The sequence below is a fragment of the Lycorma delicatula genome, chromosome 10 (genome assembly GCF_047948215.1).
Source record: "Lycorma delicatula isolate Av1 chromosome 10, ASM4794821v1, whole genome shotgun sequence".
In the NCBI taxonomy this organism is placed as follows: domain Eukaryota; kingdom Metazoa; phylum Arthropoda; class Insecta; order Hemiptera; family Fulgoridae; genus Lycorma; species Lycorma delicatula.
In genome coordinates this window covers 71,691,480-71,712,499 of record NC_134464.1, presented here as the reverse complement: position 1 = coordinate 71,712,499, position 21,020 = coordinate 71,691,480, and the positions used below count along the sequence as shown (strand labels likewise).

The 21,020-nt window shown below is 28.1% G+C and overlaps 1 protein-coding gene across 1 annotated transcript in view; it reads right to left on the bottom strand.

The window, feature by feature from the left end:
• Positions 1–19,264, bottom strand: part of LOC142331321 (cuticle protein 19-like) — an 89,969-nt gene extending 70,705 nt beyond the window's left edge. Inside the window, exon 1 of the mRNA XM_075377147.1 lies at positions 19,172–19,264. Within this exon, the coding sequence (XP_075233262.1) occupies positions 19,172–19,186 (15 nt within the window). The 5' untranslated portion in view covers positions 19,187–19,264. The remainder of the gene's footprint in view (positions 1–19,171) is intronic.
• Between the last annotated feature and the right edge of the window lie 1,756 nt (positions 19,265–21,020).

Genomic DNA, 21,020 nt, shown 5'->3' with positions numbered 1-21,020 from the left:
AACATAAAATAAAAATGTTTTTTATATATATGAGAAACGAATTACGGTCACCTCCTAATGGTGTTTGTTGGGTAAAACTATGAAATGGATAAAATACATTTTTACTCGTACTAAGGACGATTAACCATCTATAACTAACATTTATAAAATGGAGGCCGACTATTTTGAAACCCGTATTCTTTTCAGATCACTCAAAGTTTCCAGTCTTGTACTGACTCAACTATTCTGAAGAAATTACAATACACTGATAGTTTTTATAGATTGAATAGGCTTTCATTTCTATTTATCAGTATTATTCTCACAAGCATGTGTTTAATGAATACAGAGGACTACACAGGAAGATCGTACGAAATGAACCCTGACCGGCTATATTTCTATCTTTTTTTCAACTCGTGCACATTTCATACTATTTATTTTTATTCTTTTTTAAGATACTTTGTATTTTTGAATTAATTAATTTCTCATTTTTACTTCCTTCTACGAAATAAAGGAAGTACTGTGATCGCGAAAAATTTGGATTTCCAGATTTCAACGGAAATATCCATTTTGGCCATCCTTGAATCCATTTTGATTAGTTTTGGTGTGACATGTACATATGTATTTCGCATAATTAAAAAACGATTAGCCGTAGGATGTTGAAATTTTGGATTTGGGACTGTTGTAAAATCTAGTTGTGCACCTCCTCTTTTGATTACAATCGACTGAACCAAAAGTCTCAAAAAAGCTCAAAATTCAAAATATTTGGATTTTGGACTTTTTATTACCTACAGTAATAAGCCATCATTGAGAGATCTTCAACGATATGTCATACGTGGTACTTGTTTTCATTGGTTCCAGAGTTTTAGCCAAAATGAAATTTTAATTAATGAAATATTTGTATCTTAGACGGGGGAAGGCACATCGTTTGGAATCAGACTCATCTCCTTTTTTTAACTTTTTTTTTTAATTTAAATATATTTATTTATTAATAATTATTAACCTCTGATCGTAAAAATCAATTAAATAATAATTTAATAATAAAAAAAAATATGAAAAAATTATTAATGAAATAAAATCTGAACATCGGTTCGAATCAGAGTTCATTTTTTAAACTTTTTTTTTAATTTAAATGTATTGATTTATTAATAATTATTAACCTCTGGTTGTAAAAAAAAATTACGATAAATAATTCAATAATAACAATAAAATCAGAAGTTATTAATGAAATAAAATTTTATGTATTTCTCATTAAAAAAAAAAATTGTGTATGTAATTTAATAGGCGCACAAGGAAGTCATGTAGCGTCCACATCAGATTTTTTCGAAATTCAAAAAACAAAATAAGCAAGGCGTTGAGCAAGTAATTTTTGCATTCATGTTCAAATCTGGATTATATATTTCGCGAGCGACGCCACGACGGGAAATGCTAGCATATATATTTATTTTTTTCTATATTATCATAGCTTACTGTTAAATTGTTATTTCATAGTGTTATATTGCCTATCTGATATTCAAATATACGCCCGAAAATTATCTAAGAAAATAAAGGTAAAAACTATTACATATTTCTGTATTTAAAAAAGATCTTAGCTCACACTAGAACAATAGACAATAACTCATTTCTCTGCATTCATTTTTTTATTTTTTATCAAAACAAGTTTCTCCTCACCTTTTCATTTCTTACATCCTTAGAGGTAGGGTTTTTTGTATATCTATGCATATTTTAAAAGAATACAATAAAAATAAAGATGTATATGATAAAATACACTTTAAAAAATAGTATAAAAATTAAAATATTTTATAATTTCTTCTTTAAATACTGATTTTTGGTTTAATTTAGTGCCAAATTAAAAACGATTAAAATGTTAATGGTATTTTTGTTTAATTTGACATAAACTTCTAAAAGTTTAAATTAAGAAATAATTGAAAAAGTTTTATTCTTTTACATTTAACTGGGTTTTTAAAGTTTATCAATTTCTCAGAAATTTACTAAGAGCTGGATATTCATCGGCCATTTATTGACAGCAATATTGACAGAACAGGAAATTCAATCACGGTTAGGGAAAATGAAAATTATTGATGATGTTTTTTTTTTGTGAAGGACAGATAGATGTCGCCTTTCTGTATTACGTATATTATTTTTTCTACAGATGAAGGATTTTTGGAGAATATTCTATTTGATCGTGCCAACGAGAATACATATCTAGTGATCATGTTCAATTAAAAGGAAACATATAAAATATTGGTGTGACTTCATAAATTAAGTGTTGATATGGATGAAATTATTTGCGAGTACATTGTTTGATGTTAGTAGATTTGTTGCAGAATTCGTCGAGTAGTTACACAGAGATTCTAATTATAAAGTTTTAAAATCAGTCTACATGGCTTAACATTCTAAAAAGAAAAAATTGTTCTAAAAACAAAGGTAACGATGGTTATAGCCAATTTATCTGGATATGATAGGGATGGTTAGGATACAGCTGGAGCTATCCCATAGACTTCTCCCACTCAAGGTTGTAGTGTATTTTTTTAACTTTATTTTATATTACCTTTTTATACTACATATATATATATATATATATATATACTTTAAAGTTTGGAAACGGCTTCATATTTCAAAGTGATACTAGTAGGAAGTAGAAACTACCGCAGCGCTACATTGCTACAAAGTTACAACTTTATGATGTGTGATAAATCTTTTCCCGCCATATTGAATCTAACCTTGTTTTTAAATAGGAAGGCAAACTTATGATATATAATTTTAATGTACAGTTTTACGAGAAAAACGATGGCGAACCGTTTCTTAATAAATGCCTTCGTTTTTGAGTTATTAGTAATCAAATTTGAAAAAATTGAAAAAACGCAGTAGTAATAAAACGGGGTAAAACGCTTTACAGAAAATTTTTATTTCATATTATCTTTAGAATTACATTGAATAACAAACTGTAAATAATTAACATTCGAATTAATGGCCCAATTACTAATAACAGTTTTTACAGTAACAAATAACAACTAATAATAATACACAATAACTTATAAAATTTGCCACAACTACAAATTAAATGGCTAGTTCAAATAATATTATTTATTTTAGTTATCGCAAGATTTAATTAAAAAATTTAGTTAAATGTTTTCGGTCCTAAATTACTTAAATTTTGAAAGCAAACCATTCTACAACAAATGTTCTAAATGCTCCCCCATATACAAGTTGGTATTGCGCTAACCTTATGTAATATCCGTCTATAAATTGTTGTATCATGCGTGATGTGTTATACGTGAAGATTCGTTAATTATACACCTTTTAAAGTCATTAATGTTTACAGGTTTTGTTTTGAATACATTATGTTTTAAATAACCCCAAAAATAATAATCTAGGAGACAGATCTAGAATCCTAGCAGCTCATTCTATGATTCTTCTACAATCTATTCAATGATATAGAAATGTTTGGTTAAAAATGTTCCGTGCCCTTAGCTAATAGTGAAGTTGTACCTCATCTTGCTGAAACCATCATAAGTTATCTAATTGTTATCCAAACTTTTTCTGGATACTCAGTAAAATTCTTCTACTGGTTACTACATTGCAGTACCGTCTCCTGTAAGATTTCCATCTAAAATAAAAGATCCTACAATACGGTTAACAACAATTCCTGTGTGAACGTTTACTTTCTCACCGTACTGTATTATATAAATAAATATACAGTACCCCGTACACATACCGTATATGATATTAACAATTTTTTGCGTGTAACAGCTTTTTGCATGTTAAGTAGCTGTAGATTAATTATTTCATTAAAAAAAAATCGGAGCAATTATTCAAGCGTTATAACACAAAAAAAAAAACATTCCTTCCTAACACATAACCTAACCTTGCATTCAATAAGCAAAAAAAAAAAACTAATAATAATAAAAATAAAACGTTTTGCTCTAATTATCTTTAATAATATAATCGTATAATAGTTATTGATAATAAAATGATTGATGTAAATTTTTCACTATAGTAACTTAATACGTAATAAAAATAAAATTACAATAATTGATATAAGTTAACCACTAGTTACGCTGTACGATTAAAAAAATTGTTACTTTCAGGAAATAAAATGCAGTTTTTTACGATGATAATAAATAAATCTACAGTTTATACAATATAATTAACGTTTGGATCGTGCATACTAAGCAAAAACACGTTGATAGAATGTCACGTGACGTTCATCGATTAAATTTAAATATGTGTTTGTAAGTAAATTGTGTGTGTGTGTGTGTGTGTGTGTGTGTTTTATCAACTATTAGAAGAAAAGACGGTATTAATTTCAGTCGAATGGTGAAAATGAATTTTCTTTACGTTTTGAGGTATGAGGAGTACAAAAATACCATCACTTAAATTCTGGTTTTCTTATATATTTATTTATAAATCTATGTGTAAAATATTGTGGCTTAAAAATTGCAAAAACTTCTTGATCAATTTCATTGAAATTTATATATGTTACAGTAGTGTATTTGAAGTTGTAAATGTGAAAATTTTATGAAGATTGGTTGTGTCGTTCTTGGAGTACTCTCAATTTAAGGTCGAAAAACCTTCAGCGGGGCAAGTTGTTAGCGTGGTCGTTATGATGCTGCAAGTTGGAACGTTTTACAACGTAAATCGTTACGTTTAACGATTTACAAATTAAACAAAGAACATTTAGATATAGGGTATGTCCAAAGATGAGATTGAACGGCTAATTGATCAAGAGTGGCAGGATACATGGACACACTCTAGAGTTGGGGATTGGACCAGGCGACTAATCCCCAACATAAATATGTGGACTAGTAATAGAATAGGTAATGTAGATTTTTATACGACACAACTGTTGACGGGGCATGGCTCGTTCGGCCATTATCTGTTTAGAATTGGAAAAAGACCTACCCCACAATGTGTGTACTGCCCAGAGACTGATGATGCGGAACACACTGTGTTTGTATGCCCAAGATGGGCTCCAAATAGAAGAGAAATTTCGGACAACGGACTTACACCTGAAAACCTCTTAAATTGGATGGTCTATAGTGACGATAACTGGGATTGGTTCCGTAGGTTTGCCGGGGAAATCTTACCCACCAAGGAAGAAGAGGACAGAAGAAGGGGTTTATGAAATTAGGGTAGGGAGGACAGTCCCTCCGTGGAGGGCCCGTACGCCGTGGTGTGCGGGTTCCTGAGAAGGGGGGGGAACTCCTGGGGAGTGTGGGACAAATAAAAGACCGAGTCCCGGTTGGCGGTGCCGCTCCTGCGGGTGCCTCGGCGCTTAGTGGGGGCGGTACCGCTGATTAGAGGCAAAGACATAATGACCGAGACCCGGTTCCCTGCTGAGGGGATGGGAGGTGGCGTAGCCATACCCCGTCTCCGAGGCGGGGGGATTAGAGGCAGGCGAATAAAATAAAATTAAAGATCCGAGACCGGGGGAGCTAACCTGCCGTGCCGGGTGTACAACCGGTGGGCGGGGGACACTCCCTTAGAGTAAAAGGACACTCTCCCCGACTGAGTATACTTAAATTGATATCCGATCGGGGAGAGTAGGGAAATAAAAAAAAACAAAAGTTGGAACGTTGATGTTTCTTTATATGCGATATCTCTTTTTGAGATACGACTTTATTTTTTCAAGTACTTAAATTTTAATTTTTTTTTATTGTAGTGCGTTTTTGATATGTAACTATTTTTTTTATGGATAAAGGTTTTTTTTGTAAAATTTTAGATTAGAATGAGTTGATACTTTTTCAAACGGAAAAAAAATAAAATACCTAAAAGTCACTCGTCTGCGCAAAATTTCGCATGATTTTTTTTATATATAAATTTTAAATGTACCACCATTAGAATTTCTGAAACTATAAGAAGTACAAAAAAATTTATACGAGTAATTTAACTTCTAAGTATTAAACAATGCTGTTACTCTAATGAATGATTAATTCAGTTACATGAGTAGTGCTGATATATTTGTTACCGTGAAAGACGGAAATTAAAGAATGTAAATTTTCTCCAGTGAATGTCGATCCATATTAAATACGTCGGTGAAAGACCAAAATATTTGCTTATTCGGACCTTCGCCGGTAAATATTAACAAACAGAGATAAGTTCTGGTGGGTGTCAAAACGATAACTACAATTAAATAAAAAATCAACCAACACCAACCAATCTGTAAGGTAAATAGATTACGAGAAACCCTTATAAAAAAAGGGGTTTAAATTTAAACTAAACATTACCTACGCTCGCTTCACTCGTTAAATATACAAATTATTATTATTATTCCACACTTTTACAGATTTTTCTTTTGCCCGTGACATTTCCTAAACTCGGAGTAATTTATACCAACGAGATTAGGCTTGTTAAGTGCCTTCCGGACAACATGGCAGGTGTCAATTATCACGCTCCTTTGCATTAGCCCGTGGGTCTTTCACTGGATCTTAAGTTTTTCAAGACTGTTGTGCAAACTAGATGGTATTATTCCCTCCGTAGATATAATTATTGGGATTATATAAACTTCTTTTTGATTCCACATTTCTTTAATTTTAAAAGAAAGATTTGTATATTTATGCAGCTTCTCATTGCGTTTAATGTTGTTGTTACTTGATGGGATGGCTACGTCTATTAGGTAAGTTACTTTTTCCATTTTGTCAATTACTACTACATCTGGCTTATTACAGTTGATGGGTTTTTATTATTATTATTATTATTATTATTCTTATTATTCTCCAACATTGGAGGTGATAAATCAAATTCACCGCATACAGCATGCACTGATGATGAAAGCTGAATAAAAATATTTTTTTAAAAACTGAACAAAGGGGAAAGGGAAATAGGAAAATCGGGGCAAGTGATAGATAATATGATAAAAATTAAAATTGGGAAGAGGTGAAAAGGAAAGGGGAAAAGGGTAAAGGGAAATAGTTAAATTTTGTGAAGTTCCGTAATGTTCATTTTGTTAATGTTTTATAAAACTTTCAATTCTGTTCATTTAATCAATAGATACACTCAAATCTAGCAATAGCTAAGCATTGTCGGATCTGCTAGCATATATATATATAACTTCTGCATCTAAATCATTTAAATCATTTTTTTTTTACCGATAAAAAAGGGAGAAAGGTCTCCTGTCGACTCGTTTGCATTTTATATATATATATATATATATATATATATATGCAAACGGAGACATTTATTTAATCTCTAACAAATACGGTAAACAGATACATTAGATATTTCATGTAAGATGTTTTATATTATAATAAATAATAGAAATCATAAAATAGATTATACGACCAGAGATTAAAGTATCCAGATAGTAAATATGTAGGTTTGTAGCTAATAATAATTACAGCTTAGTTTATTTAGTTACAGTTACATTCTATTTACTCCGGTAATAGAAAAACATAATAAATATTATTTTTTCTTTATTTATTTACACTTTCTTTCTCTATTTTATTATTATTATTATTATATTTTTCTTTTTATACTAACTGAGTAAAATCAACAGGCTTTCGTCAGTTAAAATGTTGAAAAGAAAAAAATTGCTTTCACCTGTTAACTATTCAAGGTTATATTTACTATAAATGTATTTGATAATAATTTTATAAAAAATAAAATTTCACTGTAACTTAACATTTCTATTATGTAATATTAAATAACTATCATAATTTATTATATACATCCATTTACCTTCTTGTTAGTTAAAATATATAAAAAAGAAAAATTGTCTAGTGCTAAAAACAAAATTACTACTTCATTTTTTTAAACTTTTTCCGTTTGAATCTCTTGTACGTATACAAATAGTAAAATATAGATAACAAAATTGTGTGCGCGCGTCACCATGCATGTATTTATTAGACTTCATTAATATTTAATAATCAGTGTTTTGTAACCTGTCAAGAAATAATGTAATTAAAAATAGAGGGGTAAAAAATTGAGAAATACGTCTACATAATTTTTCTTACCGCTAAAAGGTTTTTAAAAAAATTGTAATTAATATCGATATCAACCTATCCACAATTAAAAAAAAAAATAAATCTAAGTATAAAACACTATAAGAAAAATTATTTATCATTTTCAGAAGATAAGAAAGTAATAATTTACCTTTATTAAGTAATAAAACACCGAAGTTACAATACGGATCACTTAGATAAGTTTTCTCTGAAAGTAATAATGTTTACTATACATTCAATCATGAGTTGTGTACACAATCAGTGCCATTTTCAGAACTGGAAATTATTTGCATTACAATAGGGTTTTCATGCTGATGGGGTACAGCATATTCAATTCAGCAAAGTTGGAAAAAGAGAAACCACTAGATTTCGTACTTTCCCTGGTAAATTTGGCATTGAATGTTTGTTGTTCTTGAAAAGATTATTTTTTAGAAGTGACGTATGAGATAACAGATCACAATGTAACTGTTATGGTTATAATAACAAACAAAAATACATTAATTTGCTTTCTATTTTAACTCCCTTGTACGAAGTAATCGTATTGTGATCGCGTAAAATTTCGATTTTCATTTTTCAACGGAAATATCCATTTTTATCATCTCTGAATCCATTTTGACTAGTTTCGGCGTAACCCCTGTAACGTACGTACGTATGTACGTATCTAGCATGACTCAAAAACGGTTATCCGTAGAATGTTGAAATTTTGGATTTAGGACTGATGTAACATCTAATTGTGCACCTCCCTTTTCTGAGTTCAAAAAAGCCCAAAATAAAAAAAAATGGGTTTTGGATTTTTTTTAACAGAGTTATAGGCAAATAAAATTTTTATTAATGAAATTGGGATCTTACGGGAAGGCATATCGGTTCAAATCAGACTTCATCTCCTTTTTTTAACTTTATTTTTTTAATTTAAATATATTGATTTATTAAAAGTTATTAACCTGTCATTGTAAACCAATTTTTACAATAAATAATGATCAATAATAACAAACAAAAAAAAAAAATGAAAAAATATCAGAAGTTATTAATGAAATAAAATTTTATGTACTTTTCATTTTAAAAAAAATGTTTATATGTAATTTAATAGGCGTACAAGGAATCAGATTTTTTATTATAATAAGATGTGCAGGCATTGACTACTGCAGTCATCTGCTACAAATGGACATTTGTAGCATATGAAAAATGCCCTGCCTGACCAGGATTCAAACCCTGAACCTTCAGATAAAAGGCTGAGACGCTACCACTCATGCCAGGGAGAGTGGCACATATTGATTTAATTTTTTTTTTAAATATATTTTTCCCTAAATGAGTCTTAATTTTAAAATTAAATAATTGTATGTTATCAACTTAAAAAAAAAGATAAGAATAAATTTATCAATAACAACATTACTAGCAAATAACAATTAACATTAAAACAATATACTTGCACTACTAAAAAATAACAATTTATTATATTATGATTACGAGAGCCCAAAACTATACAAATTATAATGTTAAGTAAATGGAAGAACTCATGTAAAATAAAATATGTAGAAAAGGAAAATAGCTATAATAATAACAGTAATACTTTTTTTGGATGGTCTCCTCTTTCCCATCAACCCCATCACCATCCTCCATGAAGATCCTTGATCTAAACTGGAATGCGGGAAAGTCCTGTCTAATGGAAGTGAAGAAGTGTAATAGAGCAATATATGAAAATCAAACTATTAAGAGACATGTAATACAACGAGTCCTAGCAATATTACAAACTCTACTGTACCTTAAAAATTGAATTAACATATTCAGGAATGTATGTAGTCAATTTTTAACAGTAGATAACTAAGATGAAAGACAAATAACATAACATCTAAATTACTACCTACATTATGTCTATCTTAAATCTAGTATCATTGCGGTTTGTAACATTCATATAAATTCCAATGTTTGTAAATCAGAACATAATTCAATAATTCCATTATCAATAAAACCCCTACTTTTTCTTAATAGAATAAAGATTCACTTTGAACACATGTACACCACTTTCATTAATTAAATTAAGTCTATTTTTACCTCTACATTGGTACACTGGGTTGACAATATTAGAATAGATTACCCTATATAATAAGATCAGTTTTGAGCATAAGCTCAATAATTCCATTATTGACTATAATACAGAAATACACACGTTTGATTTGATTCATACCATGTAGTTATGCACAACTGTTAATATCTTACAACAAATGTTGGAAATATCACCATTTTCCTAAAGGCAGGTCCAAATTCTTCTCACCATATTTTTTGACACCCTCCATAGAACATTAGGGCTAATGGAATTCATCTCAAAAAATATGGTGCGAAGGGTTCGAATCTGCCTTCAGGAAAATGGTGGATATTTCCAACACCTGCTTTAAGAGATTACCAGTTGTGCGTAACTACATTCCACGAATCAAATCAAATCTGTATTATATAGTTCATAGTGTAATCATAGTGTATATTATCATGATGTGTACGATAAAATGATCTCACTGTACCTTCTGTTATTCATGTATGAAATCCTGATTCGAATACTAGAAATATTATGATTGATAACTACACCCATCGGTTCATAAATAAAAATAACTTTCTGCATGTCTCTCCTAGATTCTAATAAAGTAATCCTCAAAAAGGAAAGATATTTATATTTAATTTCATAAGATGTTTGGTATGCATTCAGGTCTTGATGGTGTGATTTCCAAAGGAATTTTCTTTGCCTCATCTTAAAATTAGTAATCTCTGTCTTAATCCCAAATCACAGAAAAGTACTCCAACACTGATCTTGACAGATCAGTGTTGGAGTAAAAAACAATTTAGCATCGAAGGTACGCTAACAAATAATACAACTTAAATCACAAATTGTTAAATATACGGCTAAATATACAAATCTTAAATAATTACAAATTGTCTCTACAAGAAGTATTACTTCGAACACAATTTTATATTCATATCAAACTAGTAACATCTTCCTAGTATATCATAATAACAGTTTTGTAATAAAGATTAAGAGATACTTCATTCTCAATTAAATATTTGAGTACTGTATCTTGTAAATATATACATCTTTTTGAAGGGTTGCCACATATTACGACATCGTCAACAAATTTGATTATCATTGATCTCATACCTTTCATGGTGTCATAATAATAATAATAATAAAAATATATTTATTTAATTAATAAATTAATAAATTATTGTTTATTAATGTAAATCTAAACATAAAAATGAGATAAATTCTTAAAAGAAATGTTCAAATATTTTTTTATCTCTATTTTTATGTTTATATAATGAGAATAATAATAATAATAAAATATATAAATTTAATTAATAAATTATAATTTGTTAACGTAGATTTAAACATAAAAAAAAATAATAAATTCACAACATTAAAAGAATCATAATTTTTTTTTAATATTTATTTTTATGTTCAAATTTTACATTAATTTATACGTAATCTATTAATTAAATATATATATATTCACATGATTATTATTATTCCTATTTTTTTATTATATTTCTTTTTAAAACATGTTACTGTAAAATTGTTTCTAAAATTAACAAAAAACTTAATTAAAATATATTTAATTTTAATATTTATAATGAAGCAGGTGTGTATAAAATGTAACGGCAAGAACTAAATTATAAAAAAAAAAAAAAAACACAAGTTTAGTTATACTGACAACCCCATTATTTATTAAGAAAAATAAACCCATATAATTTTTTTTTCTAATTTAAAAAACATATCAGCTTTAGAAATCAATGATGGGAAAATGAATTCCCTCTCATAAAAATATCAACAAGTAACATTTGAATATAATGTTTATAGGAAAATAGTAAATTTAATTTAAATTATTCAAAGTTCATTAGAAATTCAAATTCGATTGAAGTTAGTAAACAATCGACTCCACAATTTTAGAATCTAATTATGTTTTTAATTAATTTATTACAATAAAAAAAAATCGTTCTAAAAATCTTTGCGAAAGCAACCAATGAGGAAAGAAAAAACCATAAGTGGAACATTTTTACTTTTCCGGTGAATATTATTTGAATAGCTTCATTAAAAGAGGAACTAAGGTGATCATGTCAGAAATGGGTTATCGCGTTTTTTTTCCAAATCTTTACGTTTTAGGGTACAACTAAGTTCATCTAGACCAAAAACAAAAATATGTACGTATATATGATACTCCTTTTGGCCTTGTACCTCAAGATTGACCAAACCGATTTTCTTCAAATTTGGCTCAAATATTTCTATATATGAGAAATTGATCATATTATTATTTTTTTTTAATTCGTTATTGTGGGTAGGAGAATATTGCGAAAAAACCAGTTTCGTTTTTCTTCAAAGGCAGTTTACAGAAAACTTTGTAAAAGAAGATTTTTTTATCTACAATACATACATAAATAAACCAAAAAAACATATTTTCAAAAAATCAACCTCCATCTCTTAAAATATGTTTTTTTTTTTTAATTTTTATCTCTTTCGATTTAAATATTTTTCAAAGTTTATTCAAACTTTATATCAAAATAAGAAAAACCCTGATGATAAGGGAATTCATATTTGACACTATGGTAGTTTGGTTTGGTATGGCACGTTGGTTTTTTTGGTGGGTTATTTGATAGCTTAAGCTATCAAGAAATGTATAAATGTTTCTTTTTTAATTATAGAACCGCAACTTAAAATGCAGATAAGTTTTCTTGAAATTATTTTTTTCTTATTTTAACCTTTATTGAAGAGGAGTATAAGATTTAGATAAAATTTTGTTTAAGCAAATTAGTTAAGTTTTATATATATATATATACAGGGTGTCCCATATAAAACGCAACCCAACCTTATATTGGTAGGTATTGAAATAATAAAAAGGCATGTGTAAATGAAAATGTAATTTTTATTATTACCATCCATTACCTTACATTTAGAGTAAATGTTGGAAGTGGCCCCCATCTTCTTGAATACAAGCTTCAATTATTTTACAGCGTTTCTTGCAACTTTTTTCAAAGTTTGTGGCTGGATATTTAATACAGCTTGTTCAATATTGACTTTCAATTGTTCAAGTGTTCGTAGTTTGTTGCTGTAGGCTTTTTCTTTGAGGTAACCCCATAGAAAAAAATCCGCCGCAGTCAAATCTGGAGATCTCGGTGGCCACAAGCTTCGACCGATAACACGATTACCAAAGAATTCCTCGACGAAATCAGAAGTTGAACCTGCGTAGTGCGATGTCGCACCGTCATGTTGTAGCCAGCAGTGTCTTCCTCTTCGAAGAGTGCGATGAACTGAAATAAAATATCCTGATATCGTTCTGCATTAATGGTGTACTCGAAAAAAATACGACCGATTATTTTCTTCCGCGATATCGCGCACCACACGCCCAACTTCTGCGGGTGTAATTGTTTTTCGTGATAAACGTGGGGATTTTCAGCACTTCAAATTCTACTATTTTGGCTGTTTACGTAGCCATCCAAATGAAACCGTGCTTCATCTGTGAAAAATAACGAATCCATAAAATTAATTCCCTCACGCAGAAATCGACGGAACCGTTAACAATATTGTAGCCGTTTTTCTTTGTCGGGCTCAAGAAGTCACAAACCGTTTGAATGCGATAAGGTCGTAATTGTAATTGTTTGGTCGTCCGATGAACAGTTGATTTAGACAAATTAATTTCAGCAGACAAACGTCTGATCGATTTATTTGGCGAGGCGAGTAATCGATCTTTGATTTCAGCGACTGTATCTGTATTCAACACTGACGCAGATCTTTTGTGTTCCTTGTTATTAACAGAACCGGTCTCTCTAAATTTTGCAACTAACCTTAATACTGATGTTTTGTTAGGAGCCGGTTTATCTGGGTACTTATGGCGAAACAAATCTTGCACTGCAACCACTGATTTCGTACTGAAGTACGACTCGACAATGAAAACACGTTCATCTACCGAAAACACCAACTTGTCTCTAGCAATACACTGAACGTTATGATTGCATTGTTGTTACTATCGGTAGTGTTCTACTGCGTCGCCGCGATGTTTAGATGTTGGACGAGTCCATTTCAGTAACGAGAAGGGGAGTAAGCTTGACTTTTGAAATTTCATGGATGAGTGATTGATGGGTTGCGTTTTATTTGGGACACTCTGTATATACATGTAATGATTATTTTTAGAAAGAGTTTAAAAAAATGAATTTCCTACCTCTAAAAAATATATATTCTGTTTGTTTATTGTTTTTTTTTTCTTTTCGAATAGCCCATTTAGAGGGCACACTTAATCAACTTTTTAGCCCATGCTTCTTTCATTTTTCTAGAGTGGTGTTCTTTGTCTTCTTGAGTCCATTTTCTCCCTCTTCTACAAGTGAGTAGAAACCCCTCTTCTGAAACTCTAATTCCTGTATTGTTTTTATGAATAGTGCTCTGTCTTTTAAAATATCTGAGTCTTAAAATGTCTTCTAAAATGTTCATCATTTTGTTTGTTTTATTTTTTTCTCTAATTCTTTTAATTGTTAAAAGAATTTTGTTATTTTAATAGCCAGGTGTCATGCAATATTTTCCCAGCTTTTAGATAGATTTCATAAGAAAGCTACCTATTGTAATCGGCACCATGATTCGAATTCCCGAAAATTTCGACATATCTTCGCGTTTCACATTCCCCAGACCCCCAAAACCACCACCATCTCAAAAGTTTATATATATATATATTTCACTTTCTTGTGGACACGATAAATGCCGTAATTTTGCGCCAATCACTTTCAAATTGTTCCTTAAAAATAACTCGTCCCAAAATCTCGGTTGAGTTCGTTAATGGCCAAAATCGGATCATGGGGATGAAAATGGGGGGGGCCTTTTTCGAAAAAAAAAAATATCGCTATAAATTTCTTAATTAGTAAAATATCGAATTCGTTTAAAGTTCCCACTATTTCTTAGATAAGAGCCTAAAACATATGTAAGTAAAGTTTTTTGATATCACCAACCATGTGCCAATGGTTGGGAGTGAAAAAATGGGGTTTCAAAGTCAAAAAGAAATCATACGTTCCTTAATAAGCACAGTATCGAATCAGTTTAAAGTGGTCGTTAGTTCTCTATAAACATTACCTAAAATTTTTGTCAGAAACAATTTTTGATATGACCAACCCTTACGGCAAGGATGACCAACATTTTGCTGGAATTGTAAGAAGATGGGGCTTGTTGTATGCTGAACATGTGAAACTTTTTTTCCATCAACCATTGTCGTATTGAGTAAATTTGAAGTTTTTCTTAACGTTAAGGTCGAAATCTTTTTTATTCCCTACTTAGTATCGGTTAAATCTACTCTGCCTTCCGGCGTGCCAAAAGATAATTTTTTTAAAATTAATTTTAATTTTAATTTTTAATTGTAGGATACAATTTGTTAAATTATTTATTAAAATAAAAGTAAAGTTTTATATATTTCTTTTTACTTTTTTTTTATATTTCAACCAATCGACCTGAAATTTTTAATTATTTTTTTTTTTAAATCAGGTATCAGAATGGAATTTAAAATAAAGTTTTCAATCTATATCAGAAAGATAGAAAAAAATTAATTATAAATTAAATTTTTTATACAAACGTATAAAAATATTGTCATTTGAACTTTAAACCTTTTTTAACGATACGTATTGTAGTCATTTAAATTTTAAACCGTTTTTTTACGAAACTTAATATAGTCATTTAAATATTAAACTGTTATTTACGATACCTAATCCTGTCACTTAAATTTTAAACTTTCTTTTTCATGACATTTAATACTAAATAATCTCTTACGATTTTTTATCTACTATTATAAAATATCATCGTTCTTTATTTTTTTAATGATAAGAAAATGTTTTAAGTGATAAAGTTAATTATAATTATAAGATTAACAATTAATTAATTAAAGAAATGGGGTTTAACATAATAAAAAAAATTCCTGAAATTTCAGTATCATTCTGTTCAGATTTTTTATGTTGCTTTATTTTCATAATAAAAATCTTATTTTTTCATCAGTAATTTGAATGATTTGAGCTATTCTATATTTCTTTCTTTTTTTGAGTTAATCTTTTAATCATAAGATTAACAATTAATTAATTAAAGAAATGGGGTTTAACATAATAAAAAAAATTCCTGAAATTTCAGTATCATTCTGTTCAGATTTTTTATGTTGCTTTATTTTCATAATAAAAATCTTATTTTTTCATCAGTAATTTGAATGATTTGAGCTATTCTATATTTCTTTCTTTTTTTGAGTTAATCTTTTAATCATAAAATATAATAAATATTAAAAAAAAAACCTTTGTTTCTACATTCTACAAACTGAATTGTCAGATTGTGTTTTTTCCTTTTAATTATCCACATTATTTGTATGTGTATATTCAATGTAATAACCTAAAAGAATATTTTTTGATCTAACAGAAAAAATTGCCAAGCTTACTACCAATAAGGAGAAAATGGTCTTCTGTTGGCACTAAATCAAAATTAGTTTTGCACATCTACAAGTTAAAAGTTCTACAAGCTCTTCAAGTGACATTCCTTTTATTTACTATACGGACTAAATATATAACTTTATCATCATTACTCTCAAAGAAAGTAATTCTGACGACTGTCTCTTGTACTTTAAATGTTTTGCATTGCTCATTTACTCATTACTGGAATATATCTCCTATTATCCACTTTTTTTTAACGAGGTTCTATTACAGAGTTTTTTACTTTTCTGCTCCAAGAGTTAGGTAATGTGTACGTATGAAGGATGATATGTTTATTTACTTGTGCCGTTGTCATTCTAGAACAGCCCCACTGACTTTAATTTAAAAAAAAAATAAATAAACCAAGAGATACTTATTTAAATGATAGTAACTAAACAAGGATTTTAGAAAATTAAATAGCGGACAATAGATTACGTAAACTAAAAAATAAAAATAAAAATTGTTATATTAAGTTATTTAAAACTTTTCATAAATGGGACATATATCAATTATTTTTAAAATGAAAATTTAAATTTAAAATTATAATTTTAAATGTACATCTAACAAAATAGTTATAGAAATTTAAAAAAAAAGTATTATCTACTTGAAACAACCGTAAATATATTGTTATAATAAATAGACACATACATATCTTGCTCTAACAGGTATAGTCGAAATATATATATATATCTCAGGAATAGTCTGGTATTGGTTCAACATCTGTCTGGATGTATCAAGGGAAATCTTGATCAGAGGAATATCACAAAGTACATAAATAATTGTAATGTAATCTACAATTTGTTCTCTCGGAACAATGAATATACATGTTGAATTTCTATAATTGATTTGTAGGAAAGAAAATCCTAACAGCAATTAACATGCAGTTTTATTTTTGCATGCATACTGTAACAGTTGTCGATGAATGATAATGAAATTAATTTTTTTTTAGCGTACGAAAAAATGCCATCCCTGACCGGGACTCGAACCCAGAACCTCCGGATGAAATGTAGAGACGCTATTACTTTGCCACCGAGATCAGCCTGTATTGAATAAATTGACATACTTCTAAAAGTTTTGTAGATTTTTTTTTATATGAGTTATTTATTTATTTTTTTTGAAAGTATTATTACACTAGTAATTTATTATAATTATTATATTACATTTTATAAAACAATAAATACTGAATTTATATTGATTTATTACCAAAAATTTAATTAAAAAATAGTAATTTAATAGTATTAATTATATTTATATTTATTTATTAAATTAATAATATTTAATTAAAATAGTATTTTCTTTTTTTATTAAAATTATTTTATTTTAAAAATGCATTTATTTTTTAATGTAAATATTTTTATCGTAATTGCATATGTCTATATCTACTCTCGATTAGATTTAATTTCATACAGATTGTTTAATAAAAAAACAAAATAATTTTAGAATATGTTCTAGTATTGAAATTTATAACTATAAACATAAGTTCGGAAAACTTACGTTTTCGAGTTATGGCTACCCTGATTTCTTTAACGGTAATAGATTATATTGAAAGTCCCTTGGGGTATTAATTACGGGCCAGAATTAATAGTTTTTTTTCGAATTTTTACCTGTAAAATCTAAATCAAAAAATGGAGTACAATAAATATTAATTTTTCAAGCATGGAACCGTTGGTTTTTAAGATTATTTATATATAAATGAAATAAATTATAATTCAACTTTAACATCAATTCATATGTTTTTTTTTTGTTTAATCTCCGGAACCACCGTTAAGTATTGCTTTAAAGGATGAGATGAATGATTTGTAACGTATGTGAAAATACCATGCCTGACCACGATTCGAACCCGGGACCTCCGGATGTAAAGCCGAGACGCTACCACTCGCGCCATATTGTTGGTTGGCTTATAAAATATAAACCTTATCAACTAATTGCTGGTAAGGTTGAATTTTAATTCATATATAAATAAATTAAACTTTATTGAATTCGGTTTAAAAATAACTCACTAAACTTAAATAAATTTTTCATTATAATTCAAAAAAGTTGACTTCAAAATTTTAATTATTAAAAAGGTATTCGTTCTTTTTTTGGGTTCATGAAATTAATTAGGATTTTTTAATTTTATTTCTGTTTAGAGTACGTACAGGCAAATATAAAAAAAACGCTGTCTGTATGAAAAAAAAAGTATTTAAAAGAAACATAAATGTAAGAATTCTTAATTAAAATAGAAAAGAAGTTTCAAAAAAAAAAAAATGTTTTGTTGAGCATGAGCTGAACTTTATAAAATATGAAAATATTTATTTATAGAGCTCTTTGGCCTTTACTCTAAGGTTTACAACTAATTTTCTTGAACTTTCAAGTAAAAATAGTATAAATATTCCACTAACATTGCGCTATAAACATCTTCTAAAAAATGAAAAAAAATGTTCAATTCTTATGACAAGAGAATTTTAATTTTCGTTTAAAATATTCTCAATTGAATTTATGTAACCATTAGAACATCCTCTTGAAAATAAGGAAAAAACATATATATAAATTTAACGAAGACCAAGGCTAAATAAATAAATTATATAATAAAAGAGAATTTTACATCAAACTAATTTTTTTTGTAGCGAATAGAAAATTTTTTTTCTTAAATTTATACCTATATATTAATTTCCTGAATATAAATATAAAAATCTAATAAGTTTTGCTCTGAAAGAAAAAACTTTAGTCCTGGTTAACACTTATAAAAACTAGAATTTTAATATTAGCCAAAATCTGTTCTCTAAATTAAAAAAAAAAACAACATTTTTTTTTTAACTTACTTGTAACGATTCCATAATCACTTCGTTGGTTAGAGTAGCCAAATATGATACTGGTGTTGGCTACTGTCGAGTTATGTTACAAATAGGTGTTCCCTGTCGGTGACATATAACTATTTATATAGTATCAATGCATTTCATTCATACTATGGGGAAAGTAGGGTTCGCTTACTAGTTCAATCACCCGTGAAGTAAATTATTCAGACCTTCGTCGATGTCTTATTTCATTATCGTATTATAAATTTACAGTATTTTTTTCTGGTTAATAAAATTTATTTTAATAATATTGTGGCGTACATTGATCTTTTTTCAGTAATTTTGAATTTATGGAAGTGATTTGTAATTTCGTTTTTGATTATAACATATTTTTTTTAGATTATTTTTCTATATGTAATAAATAAATTCAAAAAATTAAATTATTTTTTTTAAAAAGCTATTTATTTAATTTTATTTTATTTTTATTTAATTTTATCAAACTTTTAGAATATTTCTAAACTACAATCATAATTTTAATAACTTTTACTTCCTTTTACGAATTAAAGGAAATATTGTTTTCGCGAAAAAATTCGGTTTTCAGATTTCAACGGAAATATCCATTTTGAACATCCCTGACTATCCATTTTGACTAGTTTCGGCGTGATTTCTGTATGTACGTACGTATTTCTCATAACTCAAAAACGATTAGTCGTAGGATGTTGAAATTTTGGATTTAGGACTGTTGTAACATCTAATTGTGCACTTCCCCTTTTGATCGCAATCGACTGAACCAAAAGTGTCAAAATAAGCCCAAAATCCACAAAAATTTAGATTTTGGATTTTTTCTTAACTGCAGTAATAAGCCGTCATTGAGAGCTTTTCAACGATGTATCAGTGGTACTTATTTTTATTGGTTCCAGAGTTATAGTAAAAAAAGTTTTTAATTAATGAAATATTTGGAACTTACAAGGGAAAGGCACATCAGTTCGAATCCGACTTCTTTTCTTTTTAAATTTAAATATACTGATTTATTAATTCATTAACCTCTCATTGTAAAAAAAAGTGACAATAAATAATAATTTTATAATCCTCATTAAGATCTTTTAAACTATACAATAAGTGGTACTTATTTTCATTGGTTTCAGAGTTGCAGCCAAATAACATTTTAATTAATGTAATATTTGGATCTTTGAAGGGGAAGGCACATCGGTTCGAATCAGACTTCATCTCCTTTTTTTAATTAAATATATTGATTTATTAATAATTATTAACTTCTGGTTGTAAAAAAAAATGTACGATAAATAATTCATTAATAACAATAAAAATATGAAAAAAATCAGAAGTTATTAATGAAATTAAAGTTTATTTTCATTTAAAAAAAATGCATATATGTAGTTTAATAGGCGTACAAGTGATGTCCATATTAGATTTAGTGAAACATCTGATTATTCGTTTTTGTTTTCATTTTGTTGATGGTTACATCATAATAATTTTAAAAAAAACATAGTATTAGATATAACACATACATTTATTTAAAGAATAATAAAGAGACTTTTACTCTATTCTAATATTTCAGGTAAGCTTGTTGAATTAATAATTATATAAATATTTGATGTTAATAACAAGTATTTTAGCAATTATGTAATTGTCCACTTTATTAAAGAATTGGAAAATCGTATCTCACTTTCAAATTGAAGTGCTGCAAAAAATATGTATATGTAATTTAATAAGCGTACAAGAAAGTCATGTGGTGTCCAATCAAATTTTTTTCTCGGGCTCTGTTCGTCTTGTGAAATTTTAAACGAATATTTGTGTTTTAATTTTTTTTATTGAAAAATCATTAAAACATTTCTCGTTTGTTCGTGTGGTTAGATGC